The 23,118-nt window shown below is 43.0% G+C and overlaps 1 protein-coding gene across 3 annotated transcripts; it reads right to left on the bottom strand.

Annotated features, from left to right (window-relative positions):
* Positions 1 to 3,256: 3,256 nt before the first annotated feature.
* LOC133616145 (IST1 homolog) lies at positions 3,257 to 22,266 on the bottom strand. 3 transcript variants are annotated; one of them, XM_061975268.1, is made up of 10 exons: positions 22,201 to 22,266; positions 15,925 to 16,028; positions 15,650 to 15,830; positions 15,487 to 15,574; positions 13,721 to 13,804; positions 13,529 to 13,639; positions 13,302 to 13,448; positions 12,773 to 12,868; positions 12,300 to 12,345; positions 3,257 to 4,412 (listed from the first exon to the last, which is right to left on the bottom strand). In XM_061975268.1, exons 2-10 carry the CDS (start codon positions 16,010 to 16,012, stop codon positions 4,252 to 4,254), a joined length of 1,002 nt encoding a protein of 333 aa, XP_061831252.1. In that variant the 5' UTR covers positions 16,013 to 16,028; positions 22,201 to 22,266; the 3' UTR covers positions 3,257 to 4,251. The 3 variants fall into 3 exon arrangements, with proteins under 3 accessions (XP_061831252.1, XP_061831253.1, XP_061831254.1); XM_061975269.2 differs by lacking the exon at positions 22,201 to 22,266 and adding an exon at positions 21,820 to 21,981; XM_061975270.1 differs by lacking the exon at positions 12,300 to 12,345.
* Between the last annotated feature and the right edge of the window lie 852 nt (positions 22,267 to 23,118).

Genomic DNA, 23,118 nt, shown 5'->3' with positions numbered 1-23,118 from the left:
TTCACGCCGTTATTGTTGACACACTGAGCTGACGGATGCTTCTGCTTTGTCTCAAACTTGCTAAAAGTACATTCTAGATGATAATTAATCGATCTCTCAACCAATAGTAGACCAATGTGGCCATGGACCGACAGGCTGGTCGACTTTCACGTCCCTGAGATGGCCCCAAAAGACGCTTCTGCAGAAACTTTTTTTTAACCCTTTATGAGGATTGTGATTAATTCTTTATCTAAACTGGATTATGTGAGTGTCCCATCAGTCGGCATCCCAGCGAGAGTGGAAATATTACAGTAAGTGTTTGTTTTATTTTGGTTTGTTATGTTATGTTTAGCACCTAGCAATGCTGCGGATTTTATTGCGTCACAATGAAACTGCATCCATCACGCGGCTTCTAAAATGTATTGCTCGTCCTCTTTATGTTCGGGCTCAAAAATATGAGGTCTTGGATGATAATTTTTCCAAAAGTAATCGTTGTTGGCTTTCACAAAGTTTAGTTGATTAGCATTGTTGTTGATGGGGAAGGGCTCTGTTGTTCGTAGCGCGACGCCACGTAATCACGTGACTTCCTCATTATCTCTCAAAATGGCTAAAAAATTTCTGTGAGATTGATACTATTTTCATCATATCCATTTATCCGCAAACTTTGAAAGTCTTTTGGTGTCATATACATCCGTTACATATGATAATAATTTCCACATAGAGGCAACTTGTTTTTCCACTCTACTGGCACTTTAAAGGCCTACTGAAATGCGATTTTCTTATTTAAACGGGGATAGCAGGTCCATTCTATGTGTCATACTTGATTATTTCGCGATATTGCCATATTTTTGCTGAAAGGATTTAGTAGAGAACATCGACGATAAAGTTCGCAACGTTTGGTCGCTGATAAAAAAGTCTTGCCTGTACCGGAAGTAGCAGACTATGTGCGCGTGGCGTCACAGGTTGTGGAGCTCCTCACATCCGCACATCATGGCCACCAGCAGCGAGAGCGATTCGGACCGAGAAAGCGACGATTTCCCCATTAATTTGAGCGAGGATGAAAGATTTGTGGATGAGGAAAGAGAGAGTGAAGGACTAGAGGGCAGTGGGAGCGATTCAGATAGGGAAGATGCTGTGAGAGGCGGGTGGGACCTGATATTCAGCTGGGAATGACTAAAACAGTAAATAAAAACAAGACATATATATATACTCTATTAGCCACAACACAACCAGGCTTATATTTAATATTCCACAAACTAATCCCGCATAACAAACACCTCCCCCCTCCCGTCCATATATCCCGCCAATACAACTCAAACACCTGCACAACACACTCAATCCCACAGCCCAAAGTACCGTTCACCTCTCCAAAGTTCATACAGCACATACATTTCCCCAAAGTTACGTACGTGACATGCACATAGCGGCACGCACATACGGGCAAGCGATCAAATGTTTGGAAGCCGGAGCTGCATGCGTACTCACGGTACCGCGTCAGCGTATCCAACTCAAAGTCCTCCTGGTAAGAGTCTCTGTTGTCCCAGTTCTCCACAGACTAATGGTAAAGCTTGACTGTCATCTTTCGGGAATGTAAACAATGAAACACCGGCTGTGTTTGTGTTACTGCATTCCGGCCGCAATACACCGCTTCCCACCTACAGCTTTCTTCTTTGCTGTCTCGATTGTTCATTGAAAAAATTGCAAAAGATTCACCAACACAGATATCCAGAAGACTGTGGAATTTTGCGATGAAAACAGACGACTTAATAGCTGGCCACCATGCTGTCCCAAAATGTCCTCCACAATCCGTGACGTCACACGCAGGCGTCATCATACCGAGACGTTTTCAGCAGGATATTTCGCACGAAATTTAAAATTGCACTTTAGTAAGCTAACCCGGCCGTATTGGCATGTGTTGCAATGTTAAGATTTCATCATTGATATATAAACTATCAGACTGCGTGGTAGGTAGCAGTGGGTTTCAGTAGGCCTTTAAGTCAATAAGCAGAAGCCGCATAATTTAAAAGTTGAAATAAAGCATTTCTATCAGTTCTTTCCTTTCAGTGCACTATCATCAATTATGAAAAAGTAATCCCCTTGTTTCAGGCTAATTTTATTGCTCACTTGTGTCTCATAAGTAAGTTAAATATAATCCTACACTTCAAAAACAGCTAAGAAAAGTACTCCACCTGTCCCCAACTACTCTTTGAGTACAAGTCTTTTGTTCACGAAAGCTGTCCGACTCTTCAGAACTGGATGGTGCTGGATGATGGAGTGCTTCAAAATCACATGTCTATGAATGTTCTCATTCATCCAGGTCATTGTGATCTCAGGGCATTCAATCGATCACAACTGGACTGTTTGGTTTGTCTTGAAAGACGTTTCGCCTCTCATCCAAGTAGGCTTCATCAGTTCGCGCTCATAGACTTAGATTGTAAGTCTAAACCAAACAGTCGATCGAATGCCCAGAGATTCAAAATCACATGGTTCATCTAACACTCGTTATGAGCTCACCGCTGAAAATCGCTTCCACCTCACAGAACTAAGTTTGAATGTTATTAAAATATTATTTATTCAGTTAGAATTTTTTTTTTCATTTGCACTTAAATTTTATTGACATTATATTTAACAACACATATATATCATTAAAATATTATTCATTAATAATTTAGTTAGAATGTCCATCCATCCATTTTCTACCGCTTATTCCCTTCGGGGTCGCGGGTTAGTTAGAATGTAATTATTTTAATTGCAAATTAATTTTTTCCTTTTTCTGAGTCCTTTCTTTTGCAGTATGTTTCGTTACTATTTAATTTTGTGATCACCCTGACCTAAGTCTTGGTAATAATCTTGGCAATTAACACATGGTTTCATATAATTTGATAGTTTATCCCGTTAAACTGTAAGTAATTATTGAATATGATTAAAATCATCAGTAAGATTACGAATTCAGTGTTGACATTTGAGTGGGCCCTAAGGTCAGAAAGGTTAAGAACCCCTGACATAAACCACACACACGGTCTGTTAAAACTTTTTAATCCAGCCAGCCAAACGTAACCAAACTATTTTTCCAAACCTTCAAAACTGTAGCAGGTAATATGATTTTTAATGCTATTTGTAACTGTGGCCTATAAAACCATTTCCACTGGTTTATGAACTTGGGAGTATTTTTATTTGTCAACTTAATACAAAACTAGCTACCAAACTTACCAACACAATGTATATGTGTATCATAATAATGTGGGGAGATTATTGCCTATAAAAAACAGCACAATACTTTTGCCATTCCAAATAGACTTTAATTAAGTAGGGAAAACATTCAATAGTCCAATACAGAAAGCAAGTGAGGGAAGCATTTTCGCTAGGGTCATTAACATTGTGACATTTTTTCCAAGGCTTAGCCGTACAAGCTGAAATGAGCGCGGCTTAGTTCAAGAAGTGAATCTCAACCACTGTATTGTGGCACATTTGTGTGCCTTGAAATTAAAAATGACCCAAATTAACTTTCATTTGTCCAAACATCTCAAATTATTGTTTCCATCTATCTATACTAGCAACATGTAGTGACAGGCAAAACAATTATGCTCTTCCATTAGATGGCAGAAGGTACCTATTACTTTTTGTGATATTTTTGTTTGGGAGTGTGCATGAGATTTCTAATGCAAATTATGTGCCTTGGATCCATCAAGGTTGGGTAACATTGGGCTAGAGGACACATGGCATGTACTGTACATGACAGCAACATTGATACATTCTCACAAGCAAACATAAACATCACCAAATTGTTCACGGGTACAGTAAATAAAGTGACGCATAAACTGTAGAAAATTGGACTTGTATTCAGTCTTGATGGCCAGCAAATGCATGACGCGCTATCCATTTACAGACTGGCAAGGCCTCTGGTGAGAGATGAACAACTAGGCAAACGTGGTCCATTGACAGTAACATCCCGTGCAAATAACCAAGGCTTGTCTGTTATTTGAAACATAAATACATAAGTCAAACCATCAAAAGGTGGATGTTAAAATAGTGAGGCAAGGCAATATGAAACAGGAATAATTATATGTAAATAACTCTAGGAAGTAAAATGTATACTGGTCTACCTGACAGGAAATAGCTGATTAGAAACTTGAGTGCGCTATCATAAACTCAGAGCAAAATATTCTATATGAGCTAAGATTAAATGTATCATGTTATACAGTATGTATATTTAGTCAATTTTGAGCTTTGAGCATGTTTTCCTTCTGATGTCAATAATAAAAAACATAACTCTTAGGTCTTCTTCTTCAGCTCTTCAAAGCGTCTTGTCAGATCATCAAAGTCGATGTCGTCCGAAGTTGTGGTTTTCCCGCCCAAGGAGGATGACGGGAGCGTGTCGGGCACAGAAGGAAGCTCTGGGAGAGCGTTGTTGTCAAATATTTGTGGTGAAGGACCTGCAGCAAAATACAGAGTGGCTGTAAGCATCGCCGGGACTTAAATCCTATCAGTGTTGGGACTAACGCTTTACAAAGTAACGCGTTACTGTAACGCCTTTATTTTCGGCGGTAACTAGTATTCTAACGCGTTATTTTTTATATTCAGTAACTCAGTTACCGTTACTACATGATGCGTTACTGCGTTATTTTACGTTATTTTTTATATAGTGTCGGCTAGAAACTGAGAAGATCTGAGTGTGTTTTATTGCTGCGGTGTCGTCTTTCTGAATGTTCCTGTGTCACAAGGAAGAGGCGCGCCACGCGCTCTGTGTGGGTGTGTGTGTGGGGCGGGGGGACGTGTCTGTGTTTACTAACAAGACATAGCGGAGCCGAAGCCGAGTTCCTTAACATGGAGATATTCTCACTACTTTTCTTTTGTCGAGCACGAAGAAAATAACATTTTAGTTAAATGTAAGTTGTGTCTTGGATCAAAAATCCTATCTACTGCCCAAAACAGGAATTCAAATCTGCTGAAACACCTACAAAAGCAACATGCTTTGACAAAGCTAGTAAAGAGAGACATACAGCGGCTGTATGTTAACAGAGGGACTGCTAGCCAGGACAACATTGATAGAGCCATTGCATCATGTGTGCTAGAAGACATGCAGGCTATTTCTACAGTGGAATCACCCGCTTTCAGGCAGCTGGACACTGTGGACAGTGAGTACATAAACATGGAAAGCAAGCTAAAGAAAACACTCAAAACTCTGCCTCTGCTCATCATTCATCACTGAAGGTACACACACTCTGTCAATTATCTTATGTACTCTTTCATTCTAGACTTCTAGAGTGTTTGATTATCACATCACTCTAAATGTATAGACTATAAAACATAAAGAGGGGTCCTAGTGGGCCAGGCCAATCTTTCCTTTTCTCTAAACTAAAACTGGGGAAATGCGTAGAGTGTTCTGGGCTTCAGTACAGTGTTGATCTCAGGAAGACCCGATTTTATTTCACAATTCCTTGAGAGAGAAAAAAGCATGGTTAGGCGTGTGTATAGCAGTATGTGTGCTGTATATAGTGACATGACATAATCATGTCATGTGTGCCTTCCTTGGGTGAAGAAAGGTTTACAGCTATGTTGTGACATGTGGTTATTATGCGGTTTGTTACTTATGTATGTTATGTTGCAGCTATTTAAAATAGTTTTGTCAATTTGTTCTGGCCCAAAATAAATTGGCCCTTTGAAACATATGTTTGTCTTTGTGTGTTGTATGTAGACCACATTGCTTAGCAGAGTTCAGTGATGCAAATGCATGTCAAGTTGATCAACAGATTGTATTATTCTCCAGTGCAATAACAGTACTGAAATTAAGGCTAAAAGGGCATTAATGGAGCCTTAAATAAAAAAATAAAAAAAAGAAGTAACTAAATAGTTACTTTTCACAGTAACGCATTACTTTTTGGTGTAAGTAACTGAGTTAGCAACTGAGTAACTAGTAACTGTAACTAGTTACTGGTTTTCAGTAACTAACTCAACACTGAATCCTATTGCCTAAATACTTAATAAACTTTATCAAAAAAGTAAAGTACAGCAATACAAATCCACTATCAACTACAACATTTTAGGTTTGTCAATAATGCTTGAACACAAATTACGTTTAATGCCACTACTTTAATTAAATGCAACATTAACGCTGTATGCAGATGTGGAGAGGGACCTGGAAAGCAGATGAAAAGCCACGGAAGAGTGCTGAAAAGCCCGAAAAGAGAGACATTGTGAGGAGGAGGAGAGCTGAAAAGCCGACAGAGACTTGTGTGAGAATATAATTAAAAGAATTGTAAAACGCCGACCCAAAGTGTTGTGCCCTTTCCTGTGGTCCCAGAAGAACCCGAGACAGAGACGTCTTCACAGTGTCACCCAACGTGGGGCGAACCACAGAAATGTCGACAACATCCCCGCTGGAGGCGCTGGGCCAAGTGTTGGCCGAGGTGTCAACGGCAAGCCGGCAGCAGACACAGGTGCTGCAGGCATTAATGGACAGAGCAGAGGCGGCGGGAGGAATGTCCGCCATGAAACGCATGGTGGAGGGGGAGGACCCCCAGACATTCCTTGATGTCTTTGAGGCCACGGCGACATCGTGCAGGTGGCCGGAGGAGGAATGGGGCGCGAAGCTGCTGCCACTCCTGGTGGGGGAGGCGCAGCGGGCGGCGGTGAGTCTCCCGGCGTCCGCTTGCATGCAGTATGCAAACTTGCGCTGCGCCATACTGGATCGGGTCGGCAGCAGCCCCGAAGACCATCGCCGGAAGTTCCGGGCCATGATGTTGGGGCCAGGGGACCGGCCCTTCGTACTGGCATTTCAACTTCGAGACGCAGCAACCCGTTGGCTCCAACCAAACGGACTGGACCCAAAAATGCTGGAGGCCATCGTCCTGGAGCGATTCGTGGAGGCAATCCCGGCCAGGACCTCCGCGTGGGTACGGTACCACAGCCCCCCGGACGTCAAAGTTGCGGTGAAACTGGCGGAGGAACACCTGGCGGTACAGAGGGAGACAACAACCAAAACGACCAAGGGACCCACCCCAGCACCCCGCCGACGACTCGCCCCTCTCTGGGGGGGGGGTGGAGGGAGAGTCTCCGCAGTGGCAACCAAGCCAGCCTGAGCCCCCCGGAATCACCGAACAGGTTCACAACACGGACATAAAGAAAAAAGAATACGCACCCACACACACCCAGAGACAGACGACAAGGGGGGGAACACGGGGTCATAATATGTCTATGGTTTGTGCATTTCAGGGTATCGACGCTGCGGGGAGAGGGCTTCCCTCGCAGAGGGCACCTCAAACCCCAGGGCCGGTGTGCTGGAGGTGCGGACGGCCCGGGAACGTGCGCCGGGAGTGCTCCCTGATGGAGGTGGGGCAGGTGTTGCGGGTTGTCGGGCCTCCAGCACCCGCCCCCGATCGGGGGGAGACGTATTGTGTCCCGGTAAGGGTACAAGGGGGTACATATCGGGCGATGGTGGATTCGGGCTGCAAACAGTCCATGATCCACCAAAACCTGGTTTGGCCCGGGGCGTTGAGGCAGGCGACACGGGTGAAAATTAGGTGTATTCATGGGGATGTGCACGAGTACCCTATGGTGCCAGTGGAAATTATATACAAGGAACAAAAGCATAAGGTTAAGGTTGCCGTAAGCGCGCAACTTACGCACCCCGTAATTCTAGGGACGAATTGGCCGGGATTTAACCATTTGGTGACACAATGTGTGGGGTTGTGTTCACGGACAGTCGGCGAGGGTAGTATCCGCGCGGTTCTCAGCGGCGACGCGGCTTCATCCGGGGCTGCCGAGCGGGAACCGGTGGGAGTTTCGCAGGAGGCCCCCCCGGACCCCCCGATGGCAACCTACTGAGGACTTTCCCCTCGAGCAGTCCCGTGATGAAACCTTGCGTGAGGCCTGGGACCAGGTGGATTATATTGACGGTCAGCTGGTGCGCCCAGGGAAAGCGCGGGTATACTCCCATTTTTCAATTATTAGGGATAGATTATACAGAGTGGACCGTGACACTCAAACCGGGGAGGAACACACCCAGTTGTTGGTGCCAAAACACCGCCGGGAAATGGTTTTCCAGGCGGCGCATTTTAATCCTATGTCTGGCCACTTAGGGTATGATAAAACACTTAATCGGGTAATGGTCCGATTCTATTGGCCAGGCCTCCGGGCAGACGTGCGCCGTTGGTGCGCTGACTGCCCGGACTGCCAGCTGGTGAACCCAGCGGCCACCCCAAAGGCGCCCTTGCGCCCATTCCCGCTCATGGAGGTCCCGTTCGAAAGAATTGGGATGGACCTCATCGGACCATTTCACCCGAGCACACAGGGATACCGCTTTGTGTTAGTCCTGGTGGATTACGCAACGCGTTATCCCGAAGCAGTACCTTTGCGCTCCATCTCTGCCAAGAGTGTTGCGCAAGCGCTGTTTCACGTCATCTCCCGAGTTGGAATCCCGAAAGAGATTCTGACTGACCAAGGCACATCCTTTATGTCGCGCACGATAAAGGAACTCTACGGGTTACTGGGAATTAAAGCGATCCGCACCAGTGTATACCATCCGCAAACGGATGGGCTGGTGGAGAGATTAAATAAAACGCTGAAAACCATGATCCGTAAGTTTATGCACGAGGAAAAACAGAATTGGGATAAATGGTTGGACCCCCTAATGTTTGCGATGCGGGAGGTACCCCAGGCCTCCGTTGGTTTTGCACCTTTTGAGTTGTTGTACGGCCGGAGGCCTCGCGGAGTGCTGGACGTCATTAAAGAAAGCTGGGAGGAGGGTCCAAGCTCCAGCAAAAATTAAATTCAATACGTCATGGACATGCGAGCAAAACTCCACAAGGTGGGGCACTTGTCACGTGAGAATTTGCTCCGTGCCCAAGAACGTCAGCGGCGCACGTATAACAGGGGGACCCAACTACACAAATTCACACCGGGAGAAAAAGTACTTGTATTGCTTCCAACCTCAAACTCCAAATTACTTGCAAAGTGGCAGGGACCCTTTGAGGTCGCACGGCAAGTGGGTGATGTCGATTATGAGGTTCGGCGCTCGGACCGACGCGGAGACACTCAGATCTACCATTTGAACCTGCTGAAGGCATGGAAAGAGGCGGAGCCTGTTTCCATGGTGACAGTAGTGGGGGAGGAGAAGGAGTTGGGGCCGGAGATCCCGCGCTCTGACCGGGCCCCCCGGCTGTCCTGTGACGACCAGCTCACATCAGCGCAGAGGGCGGATGTGGCTGAGTTACAGCGGCGCTTCTCTGATGTGTTCTCCTCGCGGCCCGGTCGCACGGATCTCATCCGACATCATATTGAGACCAGCCCGGGGGTTACGGTGCGGTCTCGGCCATATCGGCGTCCCGAACACAAGCGCAAAGTAGTTCGGGAGGAATTAAAAACTATGCTTGAGTTAGGGGTGATAGAAGAATCCCACAGCGCGTGGTGCAGTCCCATTGTTCTGGTTGGGAAGAAGGATGGGACTGTGCGGTTCTGTGTGGATTACCGCAGGGTGAATGAACAATCACGGTTTGACGCGTACCCAATGCCTCGGGTCGACGAGCTCCTGGATCGGCTAGGCACTGCTCAATTTTTCACGACACTGGATTTGACCAAGGGCTACTGGCATATTCCCTTGTCACCAGAGTCCCGAGAAAAAACGGCCTTTTGCACTCCGGACGGTTTGTACCAATTTGTGACACTTCCGTTTGGCTTGTTCGGTGCGCCCGCCACGTTCCAGCGTCTCATGGACCGAGTGCTGCGCCCCCACGCTGCATACGCGGCTGCCTACCTGGATGATGTCATCATCCAGAGTAGCAGCTGGGAACAACACGTGCGGCGGGTGGGGGCGGTGCTCGAGTCCCTGAGGCGGGCAGGGCTCACCGCCAACATTACACTGGCATTACAGCCCTATAACTTCCGGGTGGTCCACAGGCCGGGCGCGCAGATAGCCGTGGCCGATTTTCTCTCTCGGCCCGCTATAAGGGGTGGGGGGGAGTGAGCGCGGCCGGACGGCTGCCCGGCCTCAAATCTGGCGGTGGAGGCATGTGGAGAGGGACCTGGAAAGCAGATGAAAAGCCACGGAAGAGTGCTGAAAAGCCCGAAAAGAGAGACATTGTGAGGAGGAGGAGAGCTGAAAAGCCGACAGAGACTTGTGTGAGAATATAATTAAAAGAATTGTAAAACGCTGACCCAAAGTGTTGTGCCCTTTCCTGTGGTCCCAGAAGAACCCGAGACAGAGACGTCTTCACAGCAGAGAATTACTCCCCGAGTTTGTAAACAATAACAAAAACGACCCCAAAACTTATTTTGTAACACAAACAAGAAAAATAAATGATCGTGAAACCTTTGACAGCTTTTCTCTCGTCATTTTCCTTTGAGTAATCTCTCTTTATCATCCCTTCGTTGTACCCTCCCCCCACATGCACACACAGGCCACATCACCGGTGCTGCTCTCTATTGGAGCAGTCTTGTTCCTATTTTACTCATTCAACACATTATCGAAGCAACACAATACAAATCAATGCTTTTTTCTAATTGAATTAATCAATTTACTCGATGAACCATTGCAGCCCTAACTGCGACACAGCTGTGCTAAAGATTGGCTTGGCTAAGCAGCTCATCAGCCAATCACCGATCAGTTAAAAAGAAGAAAATATCTGCCCCAATTTGATCCCGATCATTTCTAATAAAAACACAAACCTAGCGTGAGAACACTTTGTACCTGGTGTACGCACTTACTGGAGTTATGGCACAAATGTTATGCGGTGAAGTACTAGATTTTGATCCTACATGCAATGGAAGTGAATAAAGATTTATCAAAGAAAAACACTGATGTCCTACATTTATCTACTTTAGGTTTTGAAATGCTTATTCAATCATTGCATTACCCGACACACTGTTTTGTCAAACATATGTGATAATAGTTATAATCAGCATTTACTTACTAATATTTACATGGTGTTAATGTCAGCATAACTTTAAATGTTTTTGAAACATCTGTCTGGAAATAAAATGACATATCAGTGTTGCCAACTTAGCAACTTTGTCCCTATATTTAGCAAGTATTCAGAGTTCCCTTAGAACACCTTTCTCTCCATGGTGTCTCTATATTTCCACTAATTGTTGACCACTAAATGTCTGTGGACCTCCAAAATTTGCATTTTACATAGTATTACTACCCTTTTTTCCCTGTCTAGCTCTCATTGAAGGCGGTTGTATTTCCCTCATCTCTCTGTTATCACTTTTGCTTTGCTTATTGTCGTGTCTTAACTTTCTAAGAGCCTCTCTTTTGCACTGTTGTCCGAAAATCCAAAAATGGACTTGATTAACTTGAGGCTCAACTCAATTGATAAGATCTTCTTGACGACAAACACAGGTTCAGGGGAATCTGCCTGTCTTGATGGGACATTTGCTGCTGGATAGATGAGGGACTCTTGGGAGAAGTGTTGAGTCCTGTGGCTGTCAGTTCTTTCTGTTGAGAACGTGAAAGATATCTACTGTATCTATTTGGAACTGTGATAACAGGGCATCTGCTGATTGCATTGAGCAACGCTCTGGTGTACCAACAAATTCAGAAGACGATGGCAGCCGTTCAAGGAGCCCAAAGGCTGCCCATCGCGATGGATGGTATTGGTAGAGCTGTGGGCACTCAGACTTTGGCCAGCTCAGAATTTAATCGCAAATTGGATAACATCTCGGAGATTTGCACGCAAAATTATGATCAATTTGAGAACCAGAATGGACAATTACATCAGACAAGTCCATTGTAATGCGTTTGCTCGCCCGAAACCAATAACAATCCTTATCTACAATTTGGCTCCCTCTGTAAATGACCTAGGCAAGGTTGTGCTGTAAACATCCCAGTTAGACCAGTGCAGTGAAAGATGCTCTGAAACCCTCCCCCATTCTTCAAGAACACCTGTGATGTTGTCACTGTTTGTGGACACCGAGCGGAGTGACCTGCAGGCTTATAGATAAAACGTGCACCCATGAACCACTACTACAATCACGCACACACTACCCTCCCCAGGTTTTTTATGATCTTAAACCAAGAACCCCACCGCTTCCAGAGTACAGGAGGTTTCTTTATGATCTCAAACTGAGCCCCCCCAGGGGGGCTAGTTTGGGATCTGCTTCTCCCCCTCACCACCATGTTTACCTTTCCTACCTATTTTACGGGGTGCTTCCCATAGGTGGCGATCCATCAGTCTTTCGGCCCTGTATACCCCTGTAAGTGTTTATTGTTCCGTATGTCTGCTCTTGGGCAGTTGAGTTGAGTTGAGTTAAGTGGCAATGACAATAAAGTTATAATCTATTGTAAATTATATTCCATAGCTACAATTGTTGGTTGGACTCACCTGTGGCCTGGAAAGGAAGAACGTTTCTGTGTGTCAGGTCATCAATCTAAAACAGAAGAGGTTTGTTTGTGTGACAGTGTCCATTGCCTTATACACAGTGTAGGTAATGTTATGTTATGCTAGTGCTTAAAGTAAGAATATAAGCAAAAGGCAAATGCTCCTGGGAAACCATCACCTGAGTGAGCATGAGACTGTTTTTTTAATTTATTTTAACTCCAGTACTGTCCAATAAAATCCCAGGTCTTCGACTCCTTTTTGTTAGTAGTTAGAATACAAACAATTTATGCTGCCTTCTTCAGATGCATGCTGACCATTTATGTGCATAAAGAAGAGAAAGCAAGCCTGCCCCGGAAGAAATGCAGAAGCAGAGGCGCAAGCTAAGTGAACTGCTCTTCCCTGAGTGATGTTTTGTCCGTCTTGTCACTCTGCGGGCACTGAAAGGGGTCATGAATGGGAAGAATTTATTCACTTACAGACTCGTATGTGGGGGGAGAAGTGGGCAGCTGAGGGGGCTGCCCTCCTCCCATGGGTTGCGTTAAGCTGAATCCAATGGGTGGATTGGGTGGTTCCTGGAGGTAAACAAAAACACGACGCAAACGCAGTGAATGTATTGTTCTGATTCCTGAACACAAACATGCTTGCTCAGGCTGTATGAAACGCAGTGGGGACATTCAGGATATTGTTTGTATTACAGCAATAGTGCAATAATTGATTTGACGTTAATTTAAAAAAATCACCAAACTACAGCCCGGTTACCAGTCTGTGGGCTGAGCCAAATGTGTAATTAACTACTTTATATTATACTTAAAGTTTACAAACTTTTACTAAAATGAGAACTTTTGTCAAGGCTGGAACACATTATTCATGTTTACATTGTTTCTTATGGAGAATATTGCTTTAATTTATAAACTTTTCTATTTATGAAACCTGTCCATGAACAAATTACGTTATTAAATTGAGGTTTTAAATTAAAAGTGCAAAGCAATTTAAGATATATCTTACTGCTCCTTTGGGAGGTGGGTAGTTGAAAGGTGCAGACATAGGCATGGGCATGGCAGGAGCAGTAAAACCTCCTCCTCCTCCTCCTCCAGACTTCTTGTAATTGTTCACATCAATCAGGTCAGCTTCTTCCCCATGATTCACCTCAGGCTGTCAGGGAAAAAGTGACACAACAGTAAGCATACACAACAAATTACATCATCCTGACTAGCAAATTTTTTAATGCCTACCCGGACCAGGGCATCGGGTTCATACGGCACATTATAGTTCTTGGCTATCTCAATCAGGTAGCGCTCTACCAAGATCTTGGGAGGGGCCTCCACACTCAGCTTGTGCATCAGCTGAAAACATATAAAATGTTGTATCAGATTAGATGGAATTTATTATTATATTGGCTACATACTCTGGAAAAAGATGCTTACTCTTTCATTAACTGTTCCAATCTGGTTTGACCTGCACAGCTTGCCATACTCCTTGCTATATTTTGCACATAACTGGTCTGATACCTACAAGAAGAAATAGAAAATCTAAATTCAAATAGACAGACTGATATCAATCAGTATTACTACCAAAAATGCATGTCCTGGGAATCGCAGGGCATACAAAGACAAAACCATTCAACTCAGATTCAAACCTATCTGCAATTCCGACTCTTCAATTAACTTAACATGCATTTTTTGCAACATTTAAAACAAAGTAGCGCGAACACAGTATTGGTGCATGTTAGAGCTGGGCGATATATCGAGTTTGTAAGATATATCGATATATTTTTAAACAAGATATGAATTAAGAAAATTTCGTAATATCGATATAATTTATTTCACATTAAAATGACCAAACACCGCTTATTTGTTGTGTTCCTTGATTCTCCCCCGCTTCCCACTCCCTCTCAACACTCCGTTGGGCTATTAAACCACTCCCCTTCCTCCTTCCAAGACATGATTGGTTGATTGGTTGGTTGTTTACTATGATAAGTCACGATTGGTTGAGATTAGGGCAAAACATTAGATACAGGCCAATTAGAGGCAAGATAGGGCGGGTCATCGAACCAGGAAGGGAAATCACGACAGACATCCCAAATGACGACGAGAGTCGTAGAAGAGAAGAGGGAATATTCAAGCGGGCGATTAATATATTAAATAAACTAGTGGAAGATGGCAGAGGAATTCTCTTCCTTAGATTTTTCTTTTAGGGATGTAGACGACGTCCAGGAAACCCACAATGCGTCTACTTGGCTACATTTGGACAAATGTATGCGTTTGGATAAAACATTCAACCGAGCTCTACCGGTATAGCTCGGCTGGTAGAGCAGCCGTGCCAGCAACTTGATGGTTCCAGGTTCGATCCCCGCTTCCGCCATCCTAGTCACTGCCGTTGTGTCCTTGGGCAAGACACTTTACCCACCTGCTCCCAGTGCCACCCACACCGATTTAAATGTAACTTAGATATTGGGTTTCACGATGTAAAGTGCTTTGAGTCACTAGAGAAAAGCGCTATATAAATATAATTCACTTCACTTCATTTAAGTTGTTTACCATGTAAGCCCAAATCAAAACTGTTCTCGAGTTGCCAGGCCGGGCATATTTCGCACGAAAAATGTATGCCGAAGTGAGGAAGATCATAGCTGCACAATTAAGTAAAGCCACTTACTTGGCGCTGATCACAACCGTGTACGTGTGTGACAGTCCATTACATTGTCGACTGGTAATTAAAAAGTGCCTGCCCGCAAATTTATTTTTTATCCGAGTTTGATACATTTTGTATTACATGCACACTCATGTTATTGATTTTACGTAGTATCTTATTTATGTTATGTAATTCTGTGCTACTTAAACTGTTTATTTTCTGTGCTGTTAATACCCATCTTGACTTACTGGGTTAATAAAAGTGCCACTGACTGTTTACAGTACAGTTGTCATTCAGTTCAATTTCAGTGAATCTCGCTCAAAAATGAATATCTTTATATGTATACTTTCACCGGAAAATATATCGAGTTATATATTGAGTTTCAGTAAAAATATATCGAGATATACTTTTTCGTCCATATCGTCCAGCCCTAGTGCACGTATTGAGTAACTTTCAACATTTTGTGTGCATGCAGTTCTGGAGTAGAAGATTTAGCTTGCACAAACAAATACATGTGAACATGTTGGTATGTGCTTTTTTTTTTTTTTAAAGGATTACTTACAATCTTTAATTCTGCTACCTCTGACTGGAGGCGATGAGCTGCCCAGATAAGGGTGGACACCGCCTCCTGCAAGCCCGGATCCAGCTCCCTGATTATAACCACACAATTATTTAACTGGACAGATGGATATTTATAACTAAAGATCGCAAAGACAACCACTTACTTCATTGATTGAATGAGGCCAAAGCGTGTCAGCAGCAAGTCACAGTAAAGCTCCAGAATCTCCATGGCTTCAACCAAATAGTCCTCCCTGATGATGTGCTCCACACGGATCCGCGCCCGCTCATCTTTTCCCGATGACAGGTAATCTGCAATCTCCTTGCGAGCCTTCTGAGCAAGCTCAGCTACATTGTAAAATGATAGGAGGAAAAACAGGGAAACATGAAACCACCCCATTTTTTATTTTTGTATTGTTGCTCTTATTATCCCAACACTCACTTTTCTTGTTCTCAAGATGTTTGAGTCGGTTGATGACAAGCCGGAGGTTGACTCTTAACCTCTCCGATTTGAAGCCTCCGCCGAGCATCACTGGTGGCTCTGATCTGTGGACAAGAGTAAAACGTGTTGAGTCTATTCAACCTAACCTTGTCTAGTCATATCGGCTAATGTTTTATAGTCCCCATTATTCTCCAATAAGGTCAGAAAAAGGTTGTTAGTCGCTTTTTAAAATAAAGACAATCTAGAGCAGCGGTGTCAAACTCATTTTAGATCGGGGGCCACATGGACAAAAATCTACTCCCGAGTGGGCCGGACTGGCAAAATCATGGTACATTAACTTAAAAATAAAGACAAATTCAGATTGTTTTCTTTATTTAAAAATAGAACAAGCACATTCAGAAAATGTACAAATCATAATGTTGTTGGGGTTTTTTTACACTTACATGTTGCGGTTAATAGTATTCTATCTTCATTTGTCGTTATGTATACTTTCTGATTAAATTATGTGATAATGTTCATCAATCAACTCATTGGTGTTAATTTTCAATCCATCAAGATAAAAAAAATATTAAAATCAAATTACAGGATGTTATTTATGTAGTTTGATCATTTTCCTCGACTGATGTACTAACATGTGGTTTATTTATTTTTTTCCATATGTAGCATCATCTACAATGATACAAAGAATCGTTATTGCGACATCTAGTGGACACATTTAGAACAGTAGTTTCTATCATTCAAAAATGCTATACTGAGCAAACTCATCCCGCGGGCCGGGCAAAACCTGATCCGGCCCCCGGGCCTGATCCAGCCTACGGGCCGTACGTTTGACACCCCTGATCTATAGCAGTGTTTATAATTTAATAGTTCACTTATTAGCAATCTAAGCTTAATAATACACCAAAATAAAGCTTATTGTCTTTCTCTGCCTTTTATTCCCGCTCTTACTTTTCCCACTTCTAGGTGTCCAACACACAACACATGTCATCATATCCTGTGTCCCCTGCCCCTGCCCTTAACTTCCCCTTACAATGGTTCCGGTATTGTCCTGTGCATAGACATCTTATAAGTAGACGCAGCATCGACCGCTACTGCCTACTGGCGCTGACGAGACGCCATCTTGGAGTGGTGATCCGCTCCATTCAGTGCAATTCATTTGGCAGGAGCAATGAACTGTCAAGCGCATTTAATTCATCTTACCTCACTTAATACCACTCATTTTCACACGTTTTTTTGTCATACGTGTAGCTATGATAAAGGACACATGTTTTGGCGTGTTTTCTTATTCATAGTTTGCTTAACAGTAATAGAATATTCTTATATGCTATAAGTGTACACCTACTCAGTGGCCTAGTGGTTAGAGTGTCCGCCCTGATATCGGTAGGTTGTGAGTTCAAACCCCGGCCGAGTCATACCGAAGACTATAAAAATGGGACCCATTACCTCCCTGCTTGGCACTCAGCATTAAGGGTTGGAATTGGGGGTTAAATAACCAAAAATGATTCCCGGGCGCGGCCACCGCTGCTGCCCACTGCTCCCCTCACCTCCCAGGGGGTGATCAAGGGTGATGGGTCAAATGCAGAGAATAATTTCGCCACACCTAGAGTGTGTGACAATCATTGGTACTTTAACTTTAATTTTAAGTGACCAAACGTCCGAGATCAAAACTGGAAATATAAACCCAGAGAAGGGGGGGGGGAAAACGGTCAGCTATTTTCAAGTTCAAGAAACAATATGATTAGGTTATATATACACATGCATATATCCTACATAAACAATGTATGACTACATTAGATATCTATACATCTAATGTATGATACATACATTAGATACAATGATATCTATATATCTTAGGGACCTATAGACTGTATCTCTGTTGCTGCAGCAGCAGAGAGTTTATTCTGTCTTGACACTTTGTATTGATATTTTCTATTACATTCTTCCCTTAAAAGATAATGTTTACAGTGATTGTTTTATATGTATTTTTTTATGTATGTCGCTTTGGATAAAAGCGTCTGTCTAGTTAGCTAACATATATTACCCCTGTTGGCTTTTACAATCTTTATCTTCATCATTTATTTCAATTTTATGTTATTCAAGTATGACATTTTTAAATGTAATTAATTTCATTGACAAGCAATTCTATTATGAACATACTCTTGTTTGCTAGCGGCTATGATTTCAGTACTATTGAAGATCTTTGCTCCTTCTCAACTCTGTGGTAATATTCATCCATTTTCTATCGCTTAATCCCTTCGGGGTCGCGGGGGGTGCTGGAGCCTATCTCAGCTACAATCAGGCGGAAGGCGGGGTACACCCTGGACAAGTCGCCACCTCATCGCAGGGCCAACACAGATAGACAGACAACATTCACACTCACATTCACACACTAGGGCCAATTTAGTGTTGCCAATCAACCTATCCCCAGGTGCATGTCTTTGGAGGTGGGAGGAAGCCGGAGTACCCGGAGGTAACCCACGCAGTCACGGGGATGAACATGCAAACTCCACACAGAAAGATCCTGTGCCCGGGATTGAACCCAAGACTGCTCAGGACCTTCATATTGTGAGGCAGACGCACTAACCCCTCTGCCACCGTGCTGCCCTGTGGTAATATTCTTTTCACAAAATACAACCAATAGTACGTTAATGTTAAATCTTACTTGTGAAAAGTAATCCCCCGATTCCCATTTTCAACAGTCCGCTCATTTGAGCAGGAAAACGCTGAACACCAGCCCGGCATCTTTGTTTTCTACCTGTCAACTGTCAGTTTAGGCTGCTCGCCGGCTCCTCATCACCACTTCAAGATGGCGGCCCAATTTCTCGCGTCACTGTAGCCAATGCTGCGTCTACTTATAAGATGTCAATGGTCCTGTGACCCAAGTAACCAATGCATGACAGACACCACCAGCAGAAAATGTTAAAAAACGAAACTCAATAGCCTATATTGACAATATAAAGTTGTTCTTATCAAATACCTGACGCAATTGTTCGATATAACTTCCAAGTTCCAACCATAACCATCATTAATTCTCTCGTCTCAAAGTAGGCTTACAAAGCAATGACCTACCAGCTGCCACCTACTGGAGGATTACATGGTTACTATATGTAACGGTACACAAAAATGTATATTTATTTATACCTCGGTTTAGAGGTCACGGTTCGGTTCATTTTCGGTACAGTAAGAAAACAACAAAATATAAATGTTTTGGTTATTTATTTACCAAATTTGTAAACAATGGCTTTATCCTTTTAACATTAGGAACACTATAATAATTCTGCCCACGATAATTAACATTAAACTGCCTCAAGTTGTTGCTCAGATTAAATAAAATGACAAAACTTTTCTTCTACATATAAAAAGTGCAACATTAAACAGTTTCAAGTCAACTCATCATGCTTAGTTTATTACAGCATTTGGGAAGCCTGTAGTTGATTTTTATTATGTAAATGTTATATTTTTATCAACATGTGATAGCAGGGACCCTGCCATTCAAAACTAGGCTGCTACATTACTAATGATTAATGTAACTATAGCTGAAAAAAATAGTACAATAGCAATAGGAGAGACTATTCATCCCTGAACACCATGGAGTTCATGTAGGCTTAATGATGCAGTTACATTATCATATCAACTATCAGAGACAGAAACTCTTCATTTAACATATCCTTTTATGCTGCTTCAACACAGCTCAATCAACCGAAAAAGATAAAAGTGAAATAACAGACAGACAGGGCTTTGCTGTCCGTAACACACACACACACACACACACACACACAATGAGCTAACGTTACGCTAAAGGCGAATTAGCCTTCACCTCAAGCCAGGACTGCGAGCGAGCGAGCTGAGCTGCCTTTTATATTTCTCGAAGGTCAACGGGCTCATAGTGATGTTACTAGTAGTTGACTGGGAGGTGTTTATTATAATTTGGGGAGAGTCTGCTGCCTGATGCTTACCTGCTAAACGCTAAGCACTGACTACATGCGCTCAGAATACGCACTGCTGATTGGCTGTTATCGCTCTGAATACGCACTGCTGATTGGCTGTTACCGCTATGTGTGTAACCAATCAGATGGTTGTGTGGGTGGTACAATGCTGGGTGCTGTGTAGAGTACTGACAGAAACAAAGGCAGAAGGAAGCAGAGCAGCTTGTTAAGACTTTAGCTTAGGCTGCTACTTAATATGTTCGTGTGGGAACTCGTTCGGTACACCTCCGAACCGAACCGAAACCCCCGTACCAAAACGGTTCAATACAAATACACGTACCGTTACACCCCTAATGGTTACTCTGCTGATCTCCAGACAGCACAGACACTCTACCACGGCACATTGTTTGCGAATTATAATTATTGGTTTGCAAAAAATAGTTTTCCGACCAATTAGATGAAATTGCATAATTTCCCACGGCACACCAAACAATATCTTACGGTACACTAGTGTGTTGAAAAACTCTGATCGAGAGGGTTCTGAACGCTTGCTAAAAATCTTTGTTGCCAAATTGGCAAAACTCATAACGTATTTTAAAGAATTTATATTTTTCTCAGACGAGGTGCTGTGGATGATGTCATCTACTGTACAAGTCTACTAAATAGGAACATTCACATACATCTACTGCAGTGTTTTTCAACCACTGTGCCGCGGCACACTAGTGTGTCGTGAGATACAGGCTGGTGTGCCGTGGGAGAATATGTAATTTTGCCTATTTGGGTTAAAAATATTTTTTGCAAACCAATAATAATAATCTGCAAATGTGCCGTTGTTGAGTGTCGGTGCTATCTAGAATGCGGCAGAGTAACCATGTTGTACTCTTCCATATCAGTAGGTGGCAGCCGGTAGCTAATTGCTTTGTAGATGTCGGAAACATGGTTTGTTGTGATCACAATATGCAGACGACAGCGTGCAGGTAAAAAGGTATCTAATGCTTAAACCAAAAATAAACAAAATGCGAGTGCCGCTAAGAAAAGGCGTTGAAGCTTAGGGAAGGCTATGCAAAACGAAACTAAAACTGAACTGGTTGCAAAGTAAACAAAAACAGAATGCTGGACGACAGCAAAGACTTACTGTGGAGCAAAGACAGCGTCCACAAAGTACATCCGAACATGACATGACAATCAACAATGTCCCCGCAAAGAAGGATAGCGACAACTTAAATAGCCTTGTTTGCTAAAAGAAAACATACAGAAGACATGAAACTTCTACAGGAAAATACCAACAAAACAGGAAAAACCACCAAAATAAGAGTGCAAGACAAGAACTAAACACTACACACAGGAAGACACCAAAAACCCAAAATAAGTCACAGCATGATGTGACAGTACTTTGAGACAAGAGCTATAGTCGTGCATGGTTGGTAATGGTTTGAATTCTTATCCAAAACTCGCGAGAACAACTTTTTAATTGTCAATATCAACTGCTGAGTTGAATGTTTTTATGTTTTCTGCTGGTGGTGTGCCTCCGCATTTTTTCAATGACAAAAATGTGCCGCGGCTCAAAAAAGGTTGAAAAACACTGATCTACTGGACGGGTTTATAATGACGCGCTACATTTCCAGCTTTGATGTGTTTATGTTTTACCATAAATTGATGTATGGGGGGGGGGGGGGGGGAAATATGTCCTTATTCCCTATTATTACTTGCACTTGTTCGCGCAAAATAAAGTTAGCAGGGAATAATAAGTACACAACAGCAATAACTACTCTTGGCTGACATTTAAAAACGTTGGCTTTTGTCCCCAATTAAAGCCCACCTGTGTTTTACAAATCACACACACACATATACACATACATATATATATATACACATATACATATATATATATATATATATATCAACACAGCAAAAAACTGAAGGGTTTGTACAAAAAAACGCTTGCTTTTGAACCGACACTAAGACTAACCTTGGTAAACTACAGTAGCTTGTTGGCTAGGCCTAGCCTAGCTCAGTTATGCTAGCAACAACATAAGCCCCGCACGGCGTTTTAACCAGGGAGTTTACGTGGTGTTATTACAAACCGAGGTTATTATTTTCTCCATAGACCCACGTTTTATAAGCACGTAAAGTAAAAACACGCGAGGGTGCGTTCGATTTTGACGAAAATAAACAATTGCCGTTGCTAATTTTCTCTTGACAGCGAGCTACTAAGATGGCCAAGCTACATAGCGCTCGCTCGATCCTAGAGAAGTGCGATCCACTGGTTATTTTAAGAGGTTAAAATAACACTAATAAGCACCCACAAACAATTTGCTTGATCACAAATAAGTAGAATTCGACGATTTACCTGTCAGTAGCTTCACAGTAACTCAATTGCCACTTCCGCGTTTATTTATGTGACGTCATGCGTTTTCCCCCCCTGTTGGGGTATGTAACATGACACCATGATGTAAAGCACAGCTATCAAATTCAAGGCCTGGGGCCCAGTTCTGCCCGCCACATCATTCAATGTGACCCGCGAAAGCCTGGAAAAAATAGGTTTCAACAAAATATTTGTATTTTTTGTACTAAATGCATTCTTTCTTTCAATTTTGACAGAAAAAAATGCATATTTTAAACTTTAATATCTGATCATGCCAATTAAAATAATATCCTGTATTGCAAAACAATTTTTGTGAGATAAAAAAGTAATAGTTAAATATCTGCTTGTCACCTTTATTTATGACTTTAAAGCAAGTTATACATAAAAACATCTAATAATCAAAAGCATACGCATTTCGATTAATCATGATTAATCACAGGTTAATACCCGCATGCATTATGTAAATACATTTTTAAAACGCGGCCCTCTGAAAGCAGCCATTACTGCGATGTGGCCCTCAATAAGAATGAGTTTGACATCCCTGATGCCTAGTGGTTAAGAGTGTCCGCCCTGAGACCGGTAGGTTGTGAGTTCAAACCCTGGCCGAGTCATACCAAAGACTATAAAAATGGGAACCGTTACCTCCCTGCTTGGCACTCAGCATCAAGGGTTGGAATTGAGGGTTCCATCCATCCATTTTCTACCGCTTATTCCCTTTTAGGGTTGCGGGGGGCGCTGGAGCCTATCTCAGCTACAATCGGACGGAAGGCAGGGTACACCCTGGACAAGTCGCCACCTCATCGCAGGGCCAACACAGATAGACAGACAACATTCACATCCACACACTAGGGCCAATTTAGTGTTGCCAATCAACCTATCCCCAGGTGCATGTCTTTGGAGGTG

This window comes from Nerophis lumbriciformis, linkage group LG15, assembly GCF_033978685.3.
Source record: "Nerophis lumbriciformis linkage group LG15, RoL_Nlum_v2.1, whole genome shotgun sequence".
NCBI lineage: Eukaryota > Metazoa > Chordata > Actinopteri > Syngnathiformes > Syngnathidae > Nerophis > Nerophis lumbriciformis.
The sequence above is the reverse complement of the archived record's forward strand: the minus strand, read 5'-3'. Positions and strand labels throughout refer to the sequence as shown.

What these genes read in the sequence shown, in the direction of transcription:
- LOC133616145 (XM_061975268.1), bottom strand. Translation starts at nt 16,012, where the DNA reads ATGCTCGGCGGAGGCTTCAAATCGGAGAGGTTAAGAGTCAACCTCCGG. An exon ending in AGGTAGCAGAATTAAAGATT is followed by an intron (nt 13,805 to 15,486) that starts GTAAGTAATCCT and finishes TTCTTCTTGTAG; the next exon opens with GTATCAGACCAGTTATGTGC. An exon ending in TTGGAACAGTTAATGAAAGA is followed by an intron (nt 13,640 to 13,720) that starts GTAAGCATCTTT and finishes ATATGTTTTCAG; the next exon opens with CTGATGCACAAGCTGAGTGT.